The sequence below is a fragment of the Malaclemys terrapin genome, chromosome 1 (assembly GCF_027887155.1).
Source record: "Malaclemys terrapin pileata isolate rMalTer1 chromosome 1, rMalTer1.hap1, whole genome shotgun sequence".
NCBI lineage: Eukaryota > Metazoa > Chordata > Testudines > Emydidae > Malaclemys > Malaclemys terrapin.
Genome location: NC_071505.1, coordinates 82,796,910 through 82,814,866, shown reverse-complemented (window position 1 = coordinate 82,814,866; position 17,957 = coordinate 82,796,910). Strand labels below are relative to the sequence as shown.

Here is a 17,957-nt window from a genome sequence, read left to right as displayed (position 1 = left end):
TAAATCATAAGGAAAAACTAACCGCTAACGTGTGTTCCAAAGTCTATTTTGCAAATATCATCATATTGCAATACTGTAGGATCTCCCGCATTGGGAGTGTAGTGGGCTGCACAGTTATTCAGAGAACATCCAGTGGGAAATGCAAGACCTGCATTTAAACCATTTTCTTTTATCAGTTTGCGTGAGCAGTCTTCGAGTTTTTCACTAGAAAAAGAGATGTTTCTATTAAAAATCGAACAATGTACTAAGAGAGTTATTTTAAAGCACTTGTTTACAAATGCGAGAACACACAAGACAAAGAAAAGCATTAGCCTAAACATTTAATTTCAGTCTTATTTGTAACATACAATCAGGAACAGGTACAGAGCTGTAAAGTAAGCATGGTTAGTGATGATTTAGTTCCTTATTTTATTCTAATCTGTTTTGGAACCATTTAATTTAGTCCTGTGTTTGACCACATTAATTTGTTTTCCCAATGTTTTTACTTAAATTTGAAAGAATATACTTTGCAAGCTATATTTAACTAATCAGGGACACAATATTCACAATATAAATTCTGGGCAAATTAAATTGATTTATTTTAGTACAGTTACTGATAGCACAGAGACTTTATAGTCTCAGAACTGTTTAGTAATGTGATCAAACAGTTTTTTCAACTACTCAAAAAAGGTAATCCAATAAAAAAAATACCATTTCCATATATTAATAGCTATGGGGATAAAATTAAAGCTTGTTGCATTATGTATTTTTTCTTGGGCCTTGCCTACGCTGGTTTTCTTAGCCACTGGTGTAGCTACAATGATATAGCTACATCAGTGCAAGCCCTCATGTAATCCCAGCCCGCTGGTGTAAACTGTGCCTCACATCACTGCAGTTTATCCCAATTTCATCCAACAAAGCTATTCACGCCTAACAAAATAATTTTGAAAAAGCTTATATGGATAAGTAAGCCCCCATAGCCTGTGATACACTACGAAAGGAGGCCATGTTTTGAGAAAATTTCTGCTTATAACCCAAAACATTCAAGTTAAGTAAGTCAACAGCACACCAGATTTGATTCAAACAGATTGAGGATTATGCAGGCAGCTGTCTTTCACCCTTCTTGATGACATTTTCCTGACAACAATATCTGCAGTAAGTTTTGGAACTGCAAGTTTATCCCACATCCCAATATCAAATGCCAAAGACTCAGAAGAAAGATTACCTGGGTAATTATTTCTTTTTAACATTAACCCTGACAATCAAAAGTTTCCATTTCTGAGCTCCCAGGTGAGAATGTCACAGAAGGAGGACTGCACTTGCTTTTCCAGCAGAAGCATGAGCAGAATAAAAATGAGGCTAGTGAGGAAGCAATAATATGCAGGAAAAGTAATGTTGTGAGAGTATGTGTATACATGCTAGCTTTGTGCCTCTTTTCCCATTCCTAACAGTAGCATGTGCTGCTCCTACACATAGTACTTTTCTGGCAATGCTGGCAGGAACTGAGAAGAGATGTTTGTCCCACTATCCGAGTCGCATGCTGCTGCTCCTGGCACCCTGAGGAAGTTTTATGTACAAGAAGAACAGAGGCACAGAACCGAAAGACATACAACGCAGTGCTAAAGTGAGAAATACATAAATACAATGGTCATGTTAGTATGGGAACTCAATACTAAGAACTCCACTGATTAAAGTAGTGGTGCTGATGGACTCTATAGACAACAGGAAATGAAAGGAATAAATGGGGGACATTGGAAGAACCCACCAAAAAGTACCCTGAACTGAGAGCATTCAAAATGCAATCAAAACAGGTGACATTTTGACACCTCCTCCCCCCCCCTTTTTATAATAGTGTCTTTCAAGGAAATGTTTTTATCCTCACCAGATTTCTATCATTGTCATTCCAGGTTTGATCCAGCTCATAACGTATTTCCTCACTTGTCTGTGTGCCTCAGCAGCCTCCCGAAAATCATTCCAAATCTCTTCACTGGCTTGATCTAGTGCTTTCTTTTCATCACTTGTAGTTCTCCAAGCAGCAGTTCGCCTTTAAAGTAAACATTATGTACAAGTGTTAAAATTAAAATCACCACCAGTCATCACCAGGGTGTTTATTAGAACTCTGACCTGACAACTGTAAACTGCTTACACAGTCACTAACTAATTAACCCTCAATGCCCCTTTGGGGTATGAAAGATACTTATTTTTGTTTTAAAGACTACAGGAGGCCCATTTAAAAAAAAAACTCTTGGCACCCAAACAATTAATTAGACTTACAATACTAAATGATCATCCAGCAGTGAAAAAAATCATATCCAAATAATGAATTAACTCAGCCAGTAAATCAAACTCCCCTTTAGTCTCCCAGGAATTTATGCTCAACTTTCCCCCAAACTCCATGAAATAAATGGTTTTTGTGGCATCTTTCAGACTGGCAGGTCAGAGACCATTTAGGATTTTACACGTCATGATCAAATCTTAAATTCTATCCTGAGACTAAAATAAACCCAGTGCAGATCTCAGAGCCATGTGCTCTCAGCAACACGCGCCACTCAGTAAGTCAGGTGTTGCATTCTCCATTAGCTTCAGTCTTTAAATGCTTTTAAGCGTAGCTCAGGGGTTCTCAAACTGGGGGTCAGGAGGTTATTACATGGGGGGTTGCGAGCTGTCAACCTCCACCCCAAACCCCACTTTGCCTCCAGCATTTATAATGGTGTTAAATATATATAAAAAAAGTGTTTTTAATGTATTGGGGGGGGGGTCACATTCAGAGGCTTGCTGTGTGAAAGAGGTCATCAGTACAAAAGTCTGAAAACCCCTGCCATAGCTCCATGTAGAATGCACTACAACAGTCTAATGTACAATGCACTACAACAGTCTAATCTTGAGGCTAGAAAGACATGAGTAACAGTTTGTACGGTCTCCTTCTGAAAGTAAAGTTGCATTCTTCTGGCCCATTACAGATGGTAAAAAGCCAGGCTGGTTACTGCTGCACTATAAACATCTAGTAGAAGCTGAGGTCTAATGTTTAGCCAGAACTTGCAAACTCTGATGACTGGTGGCAGATGTACTCGCTCAAAAGGGCTATTACCTCAATCTGCTTACCCCAACCCATCACCACCTCCTCCTCCTCCTCATCTGATTGAGCCTCAGCCAGCTCGATATCATTCATCAGAAATCTAGGTATTACTTCACCCATCACTGTAACACAACCAGCTCTGGGGTGGAACACAGCAGAATCACACAACAGTTCAAGAAAGGAAGTGAAGAAAAATACTGAAGCTACAGAAACTTTCTGTCTATATAAATTCACACTGCAATTATTACAACTGGAAGTTAGCCAGAACACTCTGATTCTTTCAAGTATCACTATGGGATCTTTAAATGGACACAAGTAGTTTGGACTCCAGTTTTATGCTATAGAAAAGATAGCTCTTTCAACAGCATCGCAGCCTATTCCATCCTGGGATGGAACCCCTCCAAGAGAGAGGCAGAGAGAGTCTGTAGGTTAAAAAAAAAAAAAAAAAAAAGCCAGAGAAGCAGTCAATGGGAATGGGGAGTGCTGTTTACATCCAGTGGTCCTGAAACTGATCTGCCAATGAAATGCACCTAACTACACCTTCTCCCCAATAACGAGTTTTTAAATACATCTGAGGGAAAAAAACAGCTCCAAGTACAAAGAAATCTGTGAAGTTTTTTCAGCTCAAAAAATAATAAATAAATCAAGCTTCCTGCCTCATAGGGCCTTGACTACCTCTACCAAATTCAGATCCACCCACTAACACAACAGTGACATTTCCACAGTATTTCCTTACTTTTCATTGACATATAGAACAGAAAAGACTATCTATTCACAGTGTTTAATAGTAAAACACTGGAGTTCTTCTTCAAGCTGGGAAATGCTGTCATGACAGAAATATGTAGAGTTGTGTCACCTTGAATTAGGAAGTCCCCTAGTAGAAGGTAGCTCTTAGTGGCAATAGCATGTAGGGGCTGGCTCCAGAGCCAACTGTCCACCCTGGTGCGGAGACGGAAAGCAGCACACCTGTGCCTCACTGATTTTCAGCTAGCATATGGTCCCTACTCAGATCGTGTAAGTTAGAGCAGCAGAAGCGATGCTAAGACCTTGGCTACACTGGCAATTCACAGCGCTGCACTCGCTGCGCTCAGGGGTGTGAAAAAACACCCCCCCTGAGCGCAGCGAGTGCAGCGCTGTAAAGTGCCAGTGTAATCAGCGCCTGCAGCGCTGCACGCTCACTCGCAGAGGTGGAGAGGTGGAGAACATACAGCGCTGTGAGAGAGTTCTCGCAGCGCTGGCGGCGCGACTACACTCGCGCTTCACAGCGCTGCTGCGGCAATGCTGCCGCGGCAGCGCTGTGAATCCGCGAGTGTAGCCAAGGCCTTAATCTAGCTCACTCTGGGGCGGGTGTAGGCCAGCCACAGAATCAGGAAGCTGTGACTGCTGACAGTGCCCTCTCTTGTGCCAAGAAGAATCTCAGCACAAAAGAGAATCCAGCCCAGCAATTGCTACTTGTGCAATGAAGACTGAATTTCCTGACCTAAGTGAAAATAAGGTTCCCACAGCAACAATAACTGTCCATTTATGTGTAGTATGCATATATAATTTTTCATTACACATTCAACAATACAAAACGCTATGCACTGTGTCTGTAACTAATACTAACGTTATTTGATTGATATTCTTACTGTATTTGCCAAGCAGGACCACTGCCCAACATTTTGTGATTAGTAATGATTCTACTGCAGTGTCAAAATGCAAATGGACAAGTTAAGTTTGGTCTGGCAACTTTTCAAACCATTCTACTAGATTCTCAATTTAATGCTGCATTAGCAGCTTCTTGTTAAGTTTCCTTTTTATCCACAGATGCATAAATATCACAGCAATGAGTGCAATATAAGATCCCACAAAAACAAACACTCATCATATGAAGCATTATCAAAGGTATTTTTCAAAGAAATGGAACAAAAATTTAATAGCTGCCTGCGTATCAAATTGGGATCTTTCATGGTCTAAGGGATAGGGCACTGGACTCAGTCAGGAGACTAGGGTTCTAATCAGATGTGTCACTAGCCTGCTTGAGCAACACACGTCACCTCTTTGTGCTGCTGCATCCCCTCCAACCCTTCGTCTATATTATCTATTTAAGACTATAAGCTCTTTGGGAAAGGGACCTCTAGTCTCTACTATACAAACAATACTTATCGAGCTATATAAAATCTGTTACACAATTAGCTTTAATTGATGTGCAAGTGACCTGTCAAGATACTGATAATGTTGCAAACAAAGTGTACTGAGATGTGCTCCAAGTTCAAAACTCTGTAAAGGTCATATAAGTGATCTGGGTATTTAGTCAGGTATGAAATTCTCCCCTATCTGAATGCCTGTGAGGTCAAACAGGGAGGATAAACATTTTTTTAAATTATTTTAAATTATTGGGTTTTAATTAAAAATCTACTTATTTTTGTTGCTAGTCCTTCAGCAATTTAAGACTATAAAATGGGAACAAAGTAAAGGTGAATGTTCTCAACTTGTTTAGATGTAACAGTTTTTCCTACACTTAAAAGACTCAGCTATGTTGAAAAGACAAGTCCAGAACCTCATTAACATCATTACTATGAGAATAATGTGAACACAACATTGATAAAGCAAACAGCCTAGCAAGCAACACCATCTTCCAATATATTGAACTTCTTTTACAAGTCAAGAACACTGCAATGCTTCCGCCAGGCTCTATTCCCCCTTAAGTATCTGCAGTTTGAAGTCAATGGGATTTATGCTGCTAATTAATTTAGGTGCTGATGAAAAATTACTCTCTCACACTAACTGGCAGGTGTGGGCCTATCTGTATGAGTGGACAGTAAACTTTGTTAATGTATTGAATGTTTAACTTTTCATTGTTAACACTGAAGCAATTTTGTCTTAGTTTTGTTTGTCTTTATGATAAAGATTGGGATACTAAAACAAAAGTAGTAAAAATATTTTAGTTCCTAATCCTGCAAGCATTTATGCACACACTTAACTTTAAGCACAAGTAGTCCCACTCAAGTAATGGGATTATTCATGTGAGTAAAGTCCCATACCTGCTTGTGGTTTTTTTCCAGGATCAGGCCTTCATTTTCAATATTTTGGTTTATATCAATTTTGTAAAATTAAATTAAGATACCCTACCAGCAGTGATATTTATAAAAAACGCATTTATAAAACTTAATTCATTATACATTTTAATCTAAAATTGCAGTCACAAGTTTTCAAGTTAGTTTTACAAAGCCTCAACCTGAGAAAAAACTGTTCCAGCCTGTATTCAAATTAATGTATGTATCAGAGAAATCCATTTTGCCATGTCTTCCTGAAATTAGGGGAAAACAATGTATTTAGGATGCCGGACATGCTGTTTTCAAAACTCCATAACTTAGTTATTTCAAATTCAAGGGCCTTGAAAGTAAAGATAACAGTCTTCAGACAGAACTAAGCAGAAGCCAAGTTTAAAACTTAAAAACAAAGCCATTGTTAAATCAAACACAAAAAAAATCCATCATCTGGTAGATTCCCCACACTAATTCAATTAACCTGTTTTGCTCTATTAGTTAACTCTCCACACACAAAACATATATTCTAGGTCGCAATAAGAAAATCCAGTCCAAAATAATTTTTGAAAAAGTATCTAACATCAAGGGTTCAGAATAAAAGTGCAGAATCACCCTTAAAGGGTCAGAACCATCTTGAAAATCATATTTTCATATAAAAATTCTGTACCTAGATTAGAGAATATTCTTTTTTTTCAGTTTGCTGTATGCATTTGACAGCACTGCATATAATCAGTTTCACTATTTTTCTAATATTCAGTTGTTGTTCTTGTTGCACACACTAGCATGAGGACATCACTCCCGTGCACAGCTTTGGGAAGAGCTCACATGCTCTCTTCACCACAAGCTCTCCAGGAGTGTTTTAACAGTAACAGTGGCAAAGATTAAACAAACTGAAGTGTCAACAGGTAGGCACATAGACAGCACACTTATTCTGCGGCACATGCATTGTCCCCCTGGGAAGAGAGCTGTATGAACAACAGCAGAAAGAACCTTATAAAATTAAATTTAAGTTTAAAAAAAAAAATCTGTATATGCCCTTTAAATGGTGCTCTATCAGAGAAACAAATTATTTTTTGATTACTCAATTAGAAAACATTTGAGTTGACAGCATTTCTTTAAATACCATATTATAGTGTTGCTACGATATGGGAGATGCTCCCGCTCCCAAGGAAATCAAAGGAAAAAACTCACTCACTTCACTGGAAGCACGAGAAGACCTATGATCAAGAAATAATCTTGCTTCATCATGTATAAAATGAAAAGAATTACGTTATGGGAAATGTTCTAAGCAGATTTAAGTTATAGCCAATTGCTTAAGCCAAAATGCCAGATCAGCTCTCGGATTTTAGAATACACCTCTACCCCGATATAACGCAACCTGATATAACACGGTAAAGCAGTGCTCCGGTGGGGTGGGGCTGCGCACTCCGGTGGATCAAAGCAAGTTCACTATAACGCGGTTTCACCTATAACGCAGTAAGATTTTTTGGCTCCCAAGGGCAGCGTTATATCGAGGTAGAGATGTATCTAAATAAAAAATAGGAGCACAATTCAAGAGTAGATTTGCTGAAAGCAAAGTATGTAAAGGAACTATTTCTAGTTTAGCAAGCCATGCTCCTCTTCAATAGCAGATAGTTTTAGATACAAAAGAGATGCATCAACAAAATAGCTTTTACAAATAGTCACATATAAAAGGCTGGAGAAAATGGACCAAAATATTTATTTATTGATTCTTCAGTACTTGTCTGTATTTCACAACTCAACAAATGATAAAATAGGATGTCGTTTCTTAATAAATTAGAAATGTTGTCCAAACTTTCATAATCTGAATTCTCTGAGTCAGTCTGCATGTAAACCTATATCTATAGATTTAATTCCTGAAGAGTGGAAGGGCATTTCTCTTGGGTCATCAATTCATATGCTCTGGGTAAACCCTATTATTTGTATTATCTAGTATGCTAAAAACAACTCAAGTGAACAAAGTGGTCATTTTATAAATAAATTTGAACATGTCTCTGACCAAGGCTGGTTACATTCACCTCCACGGAGGTGAATCAAAAGCTATATATGAAGTGTGCCTGGCTGGTTCTTCCAGTGGACACAAAGAATCTGTTTACATTGGAAACCCAGTAGTTCTCCATCCTCCTACTCTAACTGGATTAAAAATATTAATCCCTTTTGAGAAAGCCTTTTATACCACGAAATGAAGTGAAACACCTTATTCAAATTACATTACTTTGATACTCAATATATTCAGTAACAATAAGTCTCAGGGTTATAGGACATATTGAACTCCTATTCATACCTATAGTGCTTGTTATGTTATATATTAGCAATAGCCATTGGCTGTGCACAGCCACTACAAATGCTTTTCAAAAATTAGATTAAAAAAATAATTCACATTATATGAAAGGTAAGCCTCTCTTAGAAGTGAGCAACAGTACATGAAATACATACTTCAGTAACCCCAGAAAAGGTACTTTGCCTGGACTGAAACAATCTACTCTTTTGTGGATAATTCCCTGGAAGTTTTACAAGTCAAATAATTTGTCTTTAAACCACAGTCTTTGGTTTCACGGCAAGACCTTTCACAATACCTAACAAATATATAAAATGCAAAACTAAGTTAATGACTGAACTACAAAACCTCATAATCACAAGCTATTAAAAACTTGCAAAAGCATGCTGAAGAATTCCCAGTGAGAATCCATGGAGATGCAGATCTCAGTCCTATTAGATTAGGAAATTATGCCTATTTTGTTATATTGCACAAAGCTAAGAAATTCAGTTCTGCAAGTTGAATAAGAGCATTTGGACAAGATGACCTATTTCCCGAAGGAAACAAGGAGCCCAAGCTATTTACTCTAGCATTGTTTAGATCAGGGGTTCTCAGACTTTTGTACTGGTGACCCTTTTCACAAAGCAAGCCTCTGAGGGCGACCCCCCCCCCGTATATTAAAAACACCGTTTTATGTATTTAACACCATTATAAATGCTGGGGGCGAAACAGAGGCTGACAGCTCGCAACCCCCCCATGTAATAAGTTCGCGACCCCCTAAGGGGTCCCGACCCCCAGTTTGAGAACCCCTGGTTTAGATCTTCTCTTCATCTTTCACACTGATTCTGGAAACGAGATGGCCTTATAGGACCCAGAGGATACTGATCTTGTTAAAGTTTCAATATGATTGTGTCTACCGAATATAGACAAATAACTGTGTGGTTGAATACTGGATCCTCTTAGGTCATCACCTAGATTATTTTCCCCTATCCAATCAGAGCAGATGCTCAAAACCTTTTGTGTAACGTTATTTACAAAGCAAAGATGCTCTTTGTAGAAAGGTATTTTGGAGAGATTGAGAGTATGGCTGAAGGGGGGAAAAGGGGCAAAAATTCCCTCTGGTATGTTTTGAGAACTCAAGGTTCTCATTCATTTTAGTTAGCTTATACTCAGTCTCTCAAAATGAACTTATGTTAGAACTACAGGACAACATTTAATAGGTATGGAAAAAGCAAAGAAAATGCAGACACGAGACTAATGGCAAAAGTCCATGGGCTCATTCTCATGCACCAGTTACAGCCCTGGGGCCATGTAGATGCAGGTCATGTGCTTGCTCCTAGTCATGTGCCTACAGGAAATCACATAAGGATTCCTGTCTCCTCCACAGTGGAGCAGACAAGACACCCAAGGTCAGAGAAGGACACCAGATGGGGCTTTGAACCTATTAGGGAAAGGGTCTGAGGGGAAGACACCTGCAGAAAGCAGGAGATGGCTGGGGAGGAAGCCTCAGCTAGCAAAGGCTGTGAAGCCCTAGAAGGATTGCAAGGACTATGAAGCCCTTTGATTCAAGCACTACGACCAGAGGGGCAAAACCAGAATTTTGTTGCTTTGGTTTGAATCTTGGTTTCTAAGTTAATAAAAAAAGCCCCGAGTAAAAAAAATTGAAATTATACTGTTTGGATCATAGTTTCAGCCTCCCCGGTTGGTGAAACAGCTAACCAGTGCACGGCCCCATCAGATTCAAAGTAGGCAATTGGATGCACAAAACAATACATCATTCTGTGGTGCTAAAACAGAAGAAATTTTAATGGAACCAAAATCCCGATCTAACTGGGGCCAGATCGGGATCAAAAATTTAGATAATCCAGACAATGGGGAAGTACAAGGCAGCAGCAACATCTAGCAGTCACAGTAGAGATCATGCACAACTGGACCTGTGTGCGCTGGCTATTCGGTTAATATGGAGAGCCGGATCCTGGAGGGTCGGATAAACAAGGTTCTACTGTATCTGGAGAAGACTAACTGAAGGAACTGAAAACCGTAATTTAGGTAACTAAGGGGAATAACTCAGCAGAAACTGCTCTAAATGTTAAAACAAGCATAAAAACCTAAACATTCAAACAAAATTTAAAACCTAAGACCTGGATGTGCTGGACAAAACGACTTAATTTCATTGTGAAGGACTTGGTGCCAACAGCCGAATACAGACATTAACACCATTTATATGAAGTGCATAAAGGATTCCCTATTATGGGAACCTACCAGAAAAACTAGGTTACTAGTACACACCGGATCTATAGGTGAGAAAATAGACTTTTTGCTGGATCAAATCAGAGAAACAGAATTTCTCCCTACTCCATTTTATATCTGAATACATAAATGCTCTAAAGGGCATCCAAGATTTGATTGCTCTTACTTATTTTAAGTTTATACAATTGACATTTATTTCATCTATTAGTTCTGAGGATTTAAGAAAACAGTGAGTAAATATATGGTTTGGGCACTTGTTTCTTGTCCCCCCAAGACCAAAGTTATCCTAATTATTTGCCTCTCCCAGATCCCAATGCCAGACAGTGAAAGAAAAAAAGGCATTACAACTTTGCCTTAATCAGGCATAGCAACATGAGAAAACTGTAGTTGATTTATTTTTAAATGGTCCTTGAGTGAATATTAAGTCTACTTTCCTATGTTGTGCTTACCATATTTAGAACTACTGCTAAAATAGCATAAATATTGTAGAAATCAAATTTGCTGTAAAACATGTGGATTTCAAAAAGGCGTAAAAGTTTATGTAAGAGTTTCAAAAATTTAGTTAAAATGGAACATGTAAGGCATAAAGAATGCACAAAATACAACAAACGTGAATACAAACTACTTAAGTGCTCTGAAATCCACATGCTTACTCAGACTATCTTGATATTTGCTTTGCCTTATCTTAAGGGGTGCTCGGCAGTGTTAGTGGTCCAAATTTGGGATCATTTGAGAAGGGGTCCTGACATACAGCCCCCAGTACAAAAAAAACAGTATTTTACAACAATCAATGGGTTAATAGGGCTGTCAATTAATTGCAGATAACTCTCACAATTAACCAAAAAATCAACCGAGATTTAAAAAACTGCGATTAATCGCAGTATTAATCACATTGTTAAACAGAATATCAATTGAAATTTATTAAATATTTTTGGATGTTCTTCTACATTCTCAAATATATTGATTTCAATTACAACACAGAATACAAAGTGTGCACTGCTCACTATTTTTTTTATTACAAATATTTGCACTGTAAAAACGATAAACAAAAGAAACAGTATTTTTCAATTCACCTCACACAAGTACTGTAGTGCAATCTCTTTATTGTGAAAGTGCAACTTATACATGTAGATATTTTTTTTGTTACATAAACTACACTCAAAAACAAACCAATGCAATACTTTAGAGCCTACAAGTCCACTCAGACCAACTTCTCGTTCAACCAATTGCTAAAACAACCAAGTTTGTTTACATTTACGGGAGATAATGCTGACCACTTCTAATTTACAATGTCGCCTGAAAGTGAGAATAGGCGTTCACATGGGACTTTTGTAGCCAGCATTACAAGGTATTTACGTGCCAGATATGCTAAACATTCATATGCCCCTTCATGCTCTGGCCACCATTCCAGAGGACATGCTTCCATGCTGATGATGCGTGTTAAAAAAATAATGCATTACTTAAATTTGTTACTGAACTCCTTGGGGGAGAACTGTATGTCTCCGACTCTATTTTACTAACATTCTGACATATATTTCATGTTATAGCAGTCTTGGATGATGACTCAGCACATGTTCATTTTAAGAACACTTTCACTGTAGATGTGACAAAACGCAAAGAAGGTACCAATGTGAGATTTCTAAGGATAGCTACAGCACTCGACCCAAGGTTTAAGAATCTGAAGTACTTCCAAAACCCTGAGAAGGATGAGGTGTGGAGCATGTTTTCAGAAGTCTTAAAAGAACAACACTCCAATGTGGAAAAAACAGAACCTGAACCACCAAAAAAGAAAATCAACCTTCTGCTGGTGACATCTGACTCAGATAATGAAAATGAAAATGCGTCAGTCCGCACTGCTTTGGAAGGTTATTGAGCAGAACCCCTCATCAGCACGGATGCATGTCTTCTGGAATGGTGGTTGAAGCAGAACTCAGAGACATATGAATCTTTAGAGCACCTGGCATGTAAATATCTTGTGACGTCAGCTACAACAGTGCCATGAGAACACCTGTTCTCACTTTCAGGTAACATTGTGAAAAAGACGCGGGCAGCAGTCTCTCCTGCAAATGTAAACAATCTTGTTTCTCTGAGCGACTGGCTGAACAAGAAGCAGGACTGACTGGACTTGTAGGTGCTAAAGTTTTATACTGTTTTATTTTTGAATGCAGGGTTTTTTTGTACATAATTCTACATTTGTAAGTTCAACTTTCATGATAAAGAGATTGCACTGCAGTACTTGTACTAGGTGAACTGAAAAATACTTTTGTTTTTTACAGTGCAAATATTTGTAATCAAAAATAAATATAAAGTGAACACTTTACACTTGTATTCTGTGTTATAATTGAAATCAATCTATTTGAAAATGTAGAAAACATCCAAAAATATTTAAATAAATGGTATTCTATTAATGTTTAACAGTGTGATTAATTGTGATAGATTTTTTTTATCACTTGACAGCCCTAGTTCTTCACTGTTTTTTTTACACACACCTAGGGCTCTGGTGTGAGTCTGATGTCCCCCCAACAGATCTCAGTTATTCAACATTTATAGAATCATAGAAATGTAGAGCTGGAAGGGAACTCAAAATATCTTCTAGTTCATCCCTGTGCACTGAGGCAGGACCAAATATACGTTTGTCCAAATTGTTCTTAAAAACCTCCAGTGATAGTGATTCCACAGCCTCCCTTAATAACTTACTCCAATACTTAACTATCCTGATAGTTAGAAAAATCTTTCTAATATCTAACCTAAATCTCCCTTGCTGCAGATTAAGACCAGTGACTTCTTGTTCTACCTTTGGTGAACAACCCTTAACATATTTGAAGACAGTTATTGCCCCCTCAGTCTTAAAATGCCCAGTTTTTTAAACCCTTCCTCATAAAAGGTTTGGAAAACATGACCTATCATTTTACTGCTCTTCTCTGGACTCTCTCCAGTGTGCCCATATCTTTCTTAAAGTGTGGCATCCATAACTGGACACAGTACACCAGCTGAGATCCCCCTAGTGCTGAGTAGAGCAGAACAATTATCTCCCATGCCTGACATACAAGACTCCTGTTAATACACCCTGGAATATTAGCTTTTTTCGCAACTGCATCACATTGACTCGATTCGTGATCTACTATAACCTCCAGAGCCTTTTCAGCAGTCCTGCTACCTAGACAATTATTCCCCATTTTGTAGTTGTACATGTGATATTTCCTTCTTAAGTATAGTATCCTGCATTTATCTTAATTGAATTTTATCTTCTTGACTTCAGACCAACAATTCACCAATTTGTCAAGGTCATTTTGAATTCTAATCCAGTCCTCGAAAGTGCTTGATGTCTCATCCCCCTGCCCAGTTTGATCTCATCCACTAGTTTTATAAACATACTCTCCACTCCATTATCCAAGTCATTAATGAAAGTATTGAATAATCCTGGATTATTCAATACTTTGGGATCCAAGTAGATACCTCCTCCCAGTTTAACACCAACTATTAATTATTCTTTGAGTACAGTTTTTCAACCAGTTGCGAACCAACTTTATAGTAACTTCATCTCTGGACTACATTTTCCTAGTTTGCTTATGAGAATTCATGAGGGACTGTGTCAAAAGCCTTACTACAATCAAGATGTATCTCATCTCTGGCTTCCTCACAATTCACAAAGCCAGAAACCCTATCAAAGAAGTAAATTAGGTTGGTCTGGCATGATTTGATGCATTAGTGCATGGCACACACTACCCCTTTGGGTCCAAAAATGGGGCCTAACTGGCTGGGCAGTAGTAGTTCTCTATTGTTTTTTTAAACTTTTGGAAAATGGGCCCTGCTAATTTTCACAGCTAATTTGGAACTATTTACAGAAAGATAATGTATATACTTTTCACAGAGGCATGAAAATGATTGCTGGGCATGTTGCAACTTTGTCATCTGGGGGACTACTATATTAGAGCACCAGCTCTGATCAATCAATTAGCACTGATGTGAGAGAAGATGAAAGACAATTAGGAGTGTCTCCTGAACCAACCTGAATGTGCTTAAGATCAAGGGCTCTCCCAAGCCCCCTAAACAGGAGGCGCTCGTAACATGCTTAGATTCTTAATATTTTTTAATGCAGGCTTAGGGAATGTGGGGAGGGAGGACTGGCACAGTGAAGAATGTGGGTGTATGTGGGGACTGGGAGAGTGCAGGGACGGATGAGGTGATAAATGGTGTTGGGTGTTACAAGAGATGAGTTGGAGGCCTCAGGCCAGAGGGATGGATACAAAGGACATGGGTGGCACTGGGCCTGTTAGCCCCACATTCTTCCCTCATGTATGCGCATGGAACTAGAATGCCCCGCCCTCCTTTCCCTGACTTCTCACATGAGCCAGGATATGGAGAAGTCCTGCTTCTCTGCATGGGAAGCTGAGAACAGGCATGCTCAGCGCATGCTCCAAGCCCATGGTGCTGAGACAAAAGTGAGGGGTTGAGAATGGGCACACTTGCTGCATATCACAAGCTCACAAAAAGAATAGGAACACCCTCTAAAATGAATTGCACTGTTCACACATCTTAGAGCTATTGTTTTAGGCTTTATTTCCTTGGGTGTTCTCATTTAGCTGAGAACATATTGAGACGAATGGGCCACTTCAGACATCTCTGAGCCTCCTAAGCTGCAGATGGATGTGTAAAGACTCTTTCCCATACATTAGGCCCAGATCTGGGGTAAGAATGTTCCATCTCCAGCCTCCTCCTTCCTGATTCCAGGTGGTATAGGCATTCCTCACAGACCCACCACTTTCCCAGTGCTCCATGGGCCCATCAAATTTGACAGGGACATGGAGTGGCAAGGAGAAGGATGGAGCTGGTACAGGCATGAGGGGCTCAAAGCAGTGGGAAAGCACATGAAGGCTCAGAACAGTGAGCAAGATGGATGAAATGTTGGAGGGATGTCTCAGCAGTTGGGGGCACCTCAAAAAAATCAGTTATATATGCACTCTTACTTTGATACTTTCATCAGTAACATGGGATAGGAGAAAGGGTAAAAAGATTTTGACAGCATGTTAATTAAATCTCCCCAATGTCACATATTAGTATTTAAACACCAGAGAAGAGAAATTCTTGAAAAGAAAATAGAGATTAGAAACACAGGCAGTAAATAAAATGATATTCAGCCTGGAAGAATGCAAAATTAATGCACATGATAAAAAGTAATCAAAAAATCAATTATTCACCAGTAATACAAAAAAAACAACCCAAAACAACTAACATGAGAATGGACAACAAGTTCTATGCGCCAGCAATAGAACACAATAGCCAAAAAAAGTAATGAAATTTTATGCTGAAAGTGCCCAGACATCACTTCAGGGGCGATAACCCCTCTCCATAATAATTTAGCAAGACCACGCTAGATTCAGTTCTGAGAATCTCAATCTCAGGAAGACAAACTGAAGTTATTTCAGAGAAAAAAAAAGACAGAGGAAAATTTAGCCTGAGTAGAGGTTAAAAAAATTACTGATTAGGCCCAACTGTACTGTGGAATGGTCTTTCAAGTGACTTAGAACATCAGAATGACCATATTGGGTCGGACCAATGGTTCACCTAGCCCAGTATCCTGTTTTCCGACAGTGGCTACTGCCAGATGCTTCAGAGGGAATGAACAGAACAGTGCAATTACTGAGTGATCCAACCCTGTCATCCAGTCCCAGCTTCTGCTGGTTGGAGGTTTAGGAACATTGAGAGCATGGGGTTTGGTTTTCCACATTTTCTCTTATATCATGTAAAACAGGGGTGGGCAAACTACAGCCTGCAGGCCAAAGCTGGCCCGCGAGTCATTTTAAGCCGGCCCGTGAGCCGCACCATGCGGCTGGGCCCCGCTCTGGCCGGGGGCTGCACCATGCAACTCCTGGAAGCCACGGCATGGCCCCGCTTCGGCTCCTAAGCGCTCCTACAAAGTTTGCCCACCCCTGATCTAAAATTACCCAAACGTATCCAGCAGGACACAACCCTGCTCTGATAGGTAAGGCTAAGATTTAGTCATGTGCATTTTTAGCACAAGTCATGGACAGGTCACGGGCAATAAACAAAAATTCATGGCCTTGTGACCCGTCCTGACCTTGTACTATAAATACCCCTGACTAAATCCTTGGTCTTCTGGGGGGCTCCGGGGGCACAGCTGCTACTCTGGAGGGAGGGGGGGTCTCTGGGGCACCTGCTGGTGCTGTGGGAGCCATCTGGGGTGCCCGCTGGTGCTCAGGGTGGGGGCTCTGGAGCATCTGCCGCTGCTGGCAGGGGGCAGCCCCGCTGGCCCGGGACCGCCATGCTGCTGCTCGGGCAGCCCTGGGGTCAGTCATACCTGTCGGCTGCAGAAGTCACAGGTATCCCGGAAAGTCACAGAATCCATGACTTCCGGGACAGACTCCCAGCCTTACTGATAGTAGGTGGGTAAATGAACTAAATGACTTCAGAGTTCCATATCTTCTTTGATTCAGTTTGAAAGCCACCACTATCATGTATAGGTCACTTTTAAAATGGGAGAGTTATCTCAAATTATTTCAACTTCCATTGTTCAAGGAGTTATGTCAGTCATAGCCCTGAAAAATCAAGTATTCATTCACAAATACTGCAGTATTTATTGACTGTGTTCAAATAACACCTTAGAATTTCTATACAGTTCTTTGCCCTCAAAAAAGTTGTTCACCTAAGCCTGGAAAGCCACAGGAGGCAGCCTCACTGAACTTTCAAGTTCTTCACAAAGCAAGAATTTTTTCCCCCCTTGTTGAGATTAGATAATCATCCCTTGTTAAACAAAAGAAACCTAACAATTAGTAAATTTTTGCATTTAGCTGGTTAAAACATATCAAATTATTAAAATCTATATGTGGAACCAACTAAAGAGAAAATCGCTTTGCAACTATGTGGAGTTGTTTTGGGTAAGAGCAGATGAGAGTGGAGAGGCACAGGATACTCAGTCAAAAGAGTATGCTTTGTATTTTGACTTAAGACACATTTTAAAGGAACACTATCAACCTCAAATTTAAGTAGTTTCAAAAAATGAAGCTACTTTTCATTTAGATACTGCACCTGTCCATGAGTTTCCTTACCAATGTTTTTGATTTTACAATCACATTTTGTTTTTGAAACTTTCACTTCTACATTGCTTTGACAGACCCAAACAAGAGAAACTGGCAATATAAAATATAGAAAGTAAGAAGTACTACAGGTAGTTGACAGCACTTCATAAAAGTAAACAAATAAAAATATTTCTCTCAAAACTTATTTACAGTAATCTTAGGCATACTTATAACATTAGCAGGCACAAAAAAGTGTGATTTTTAAATTTACATGCCATTTAAAAAAGAGATATTGCTAGAGCTGTGAA

At 39.3% G+C, this 17,957-nt stretch overlaps 1 protein-coding gene across 1 annotated transcript in view; it reads right to left on the bottom strand.

The window, feature by feature from the left end:
* The window catches only part of METAP2 (methionyl aminopeptidase 2), a 30,059-nt gene that overhangs the window by 5,205 nt on the left and 6,897 nt on the right, over window positions 1-17,957 (bottom strand). Inside the window, exons 5-6 of the mRNA XM_054028355.1 lie at window positions 1,862-2,023; window positions 23-204 (exon numbers count right to left, since the gene is read on the bottom strand). Coding sequence (XP_053884330.1) covers window positions 23-204; window positions 1,862-2,023 — 344 coding nt within the window. The remainder of the gene's footprint in view (window positions 1-22; window positions 205-1,861; window positions 2,024-17,957) is intronic.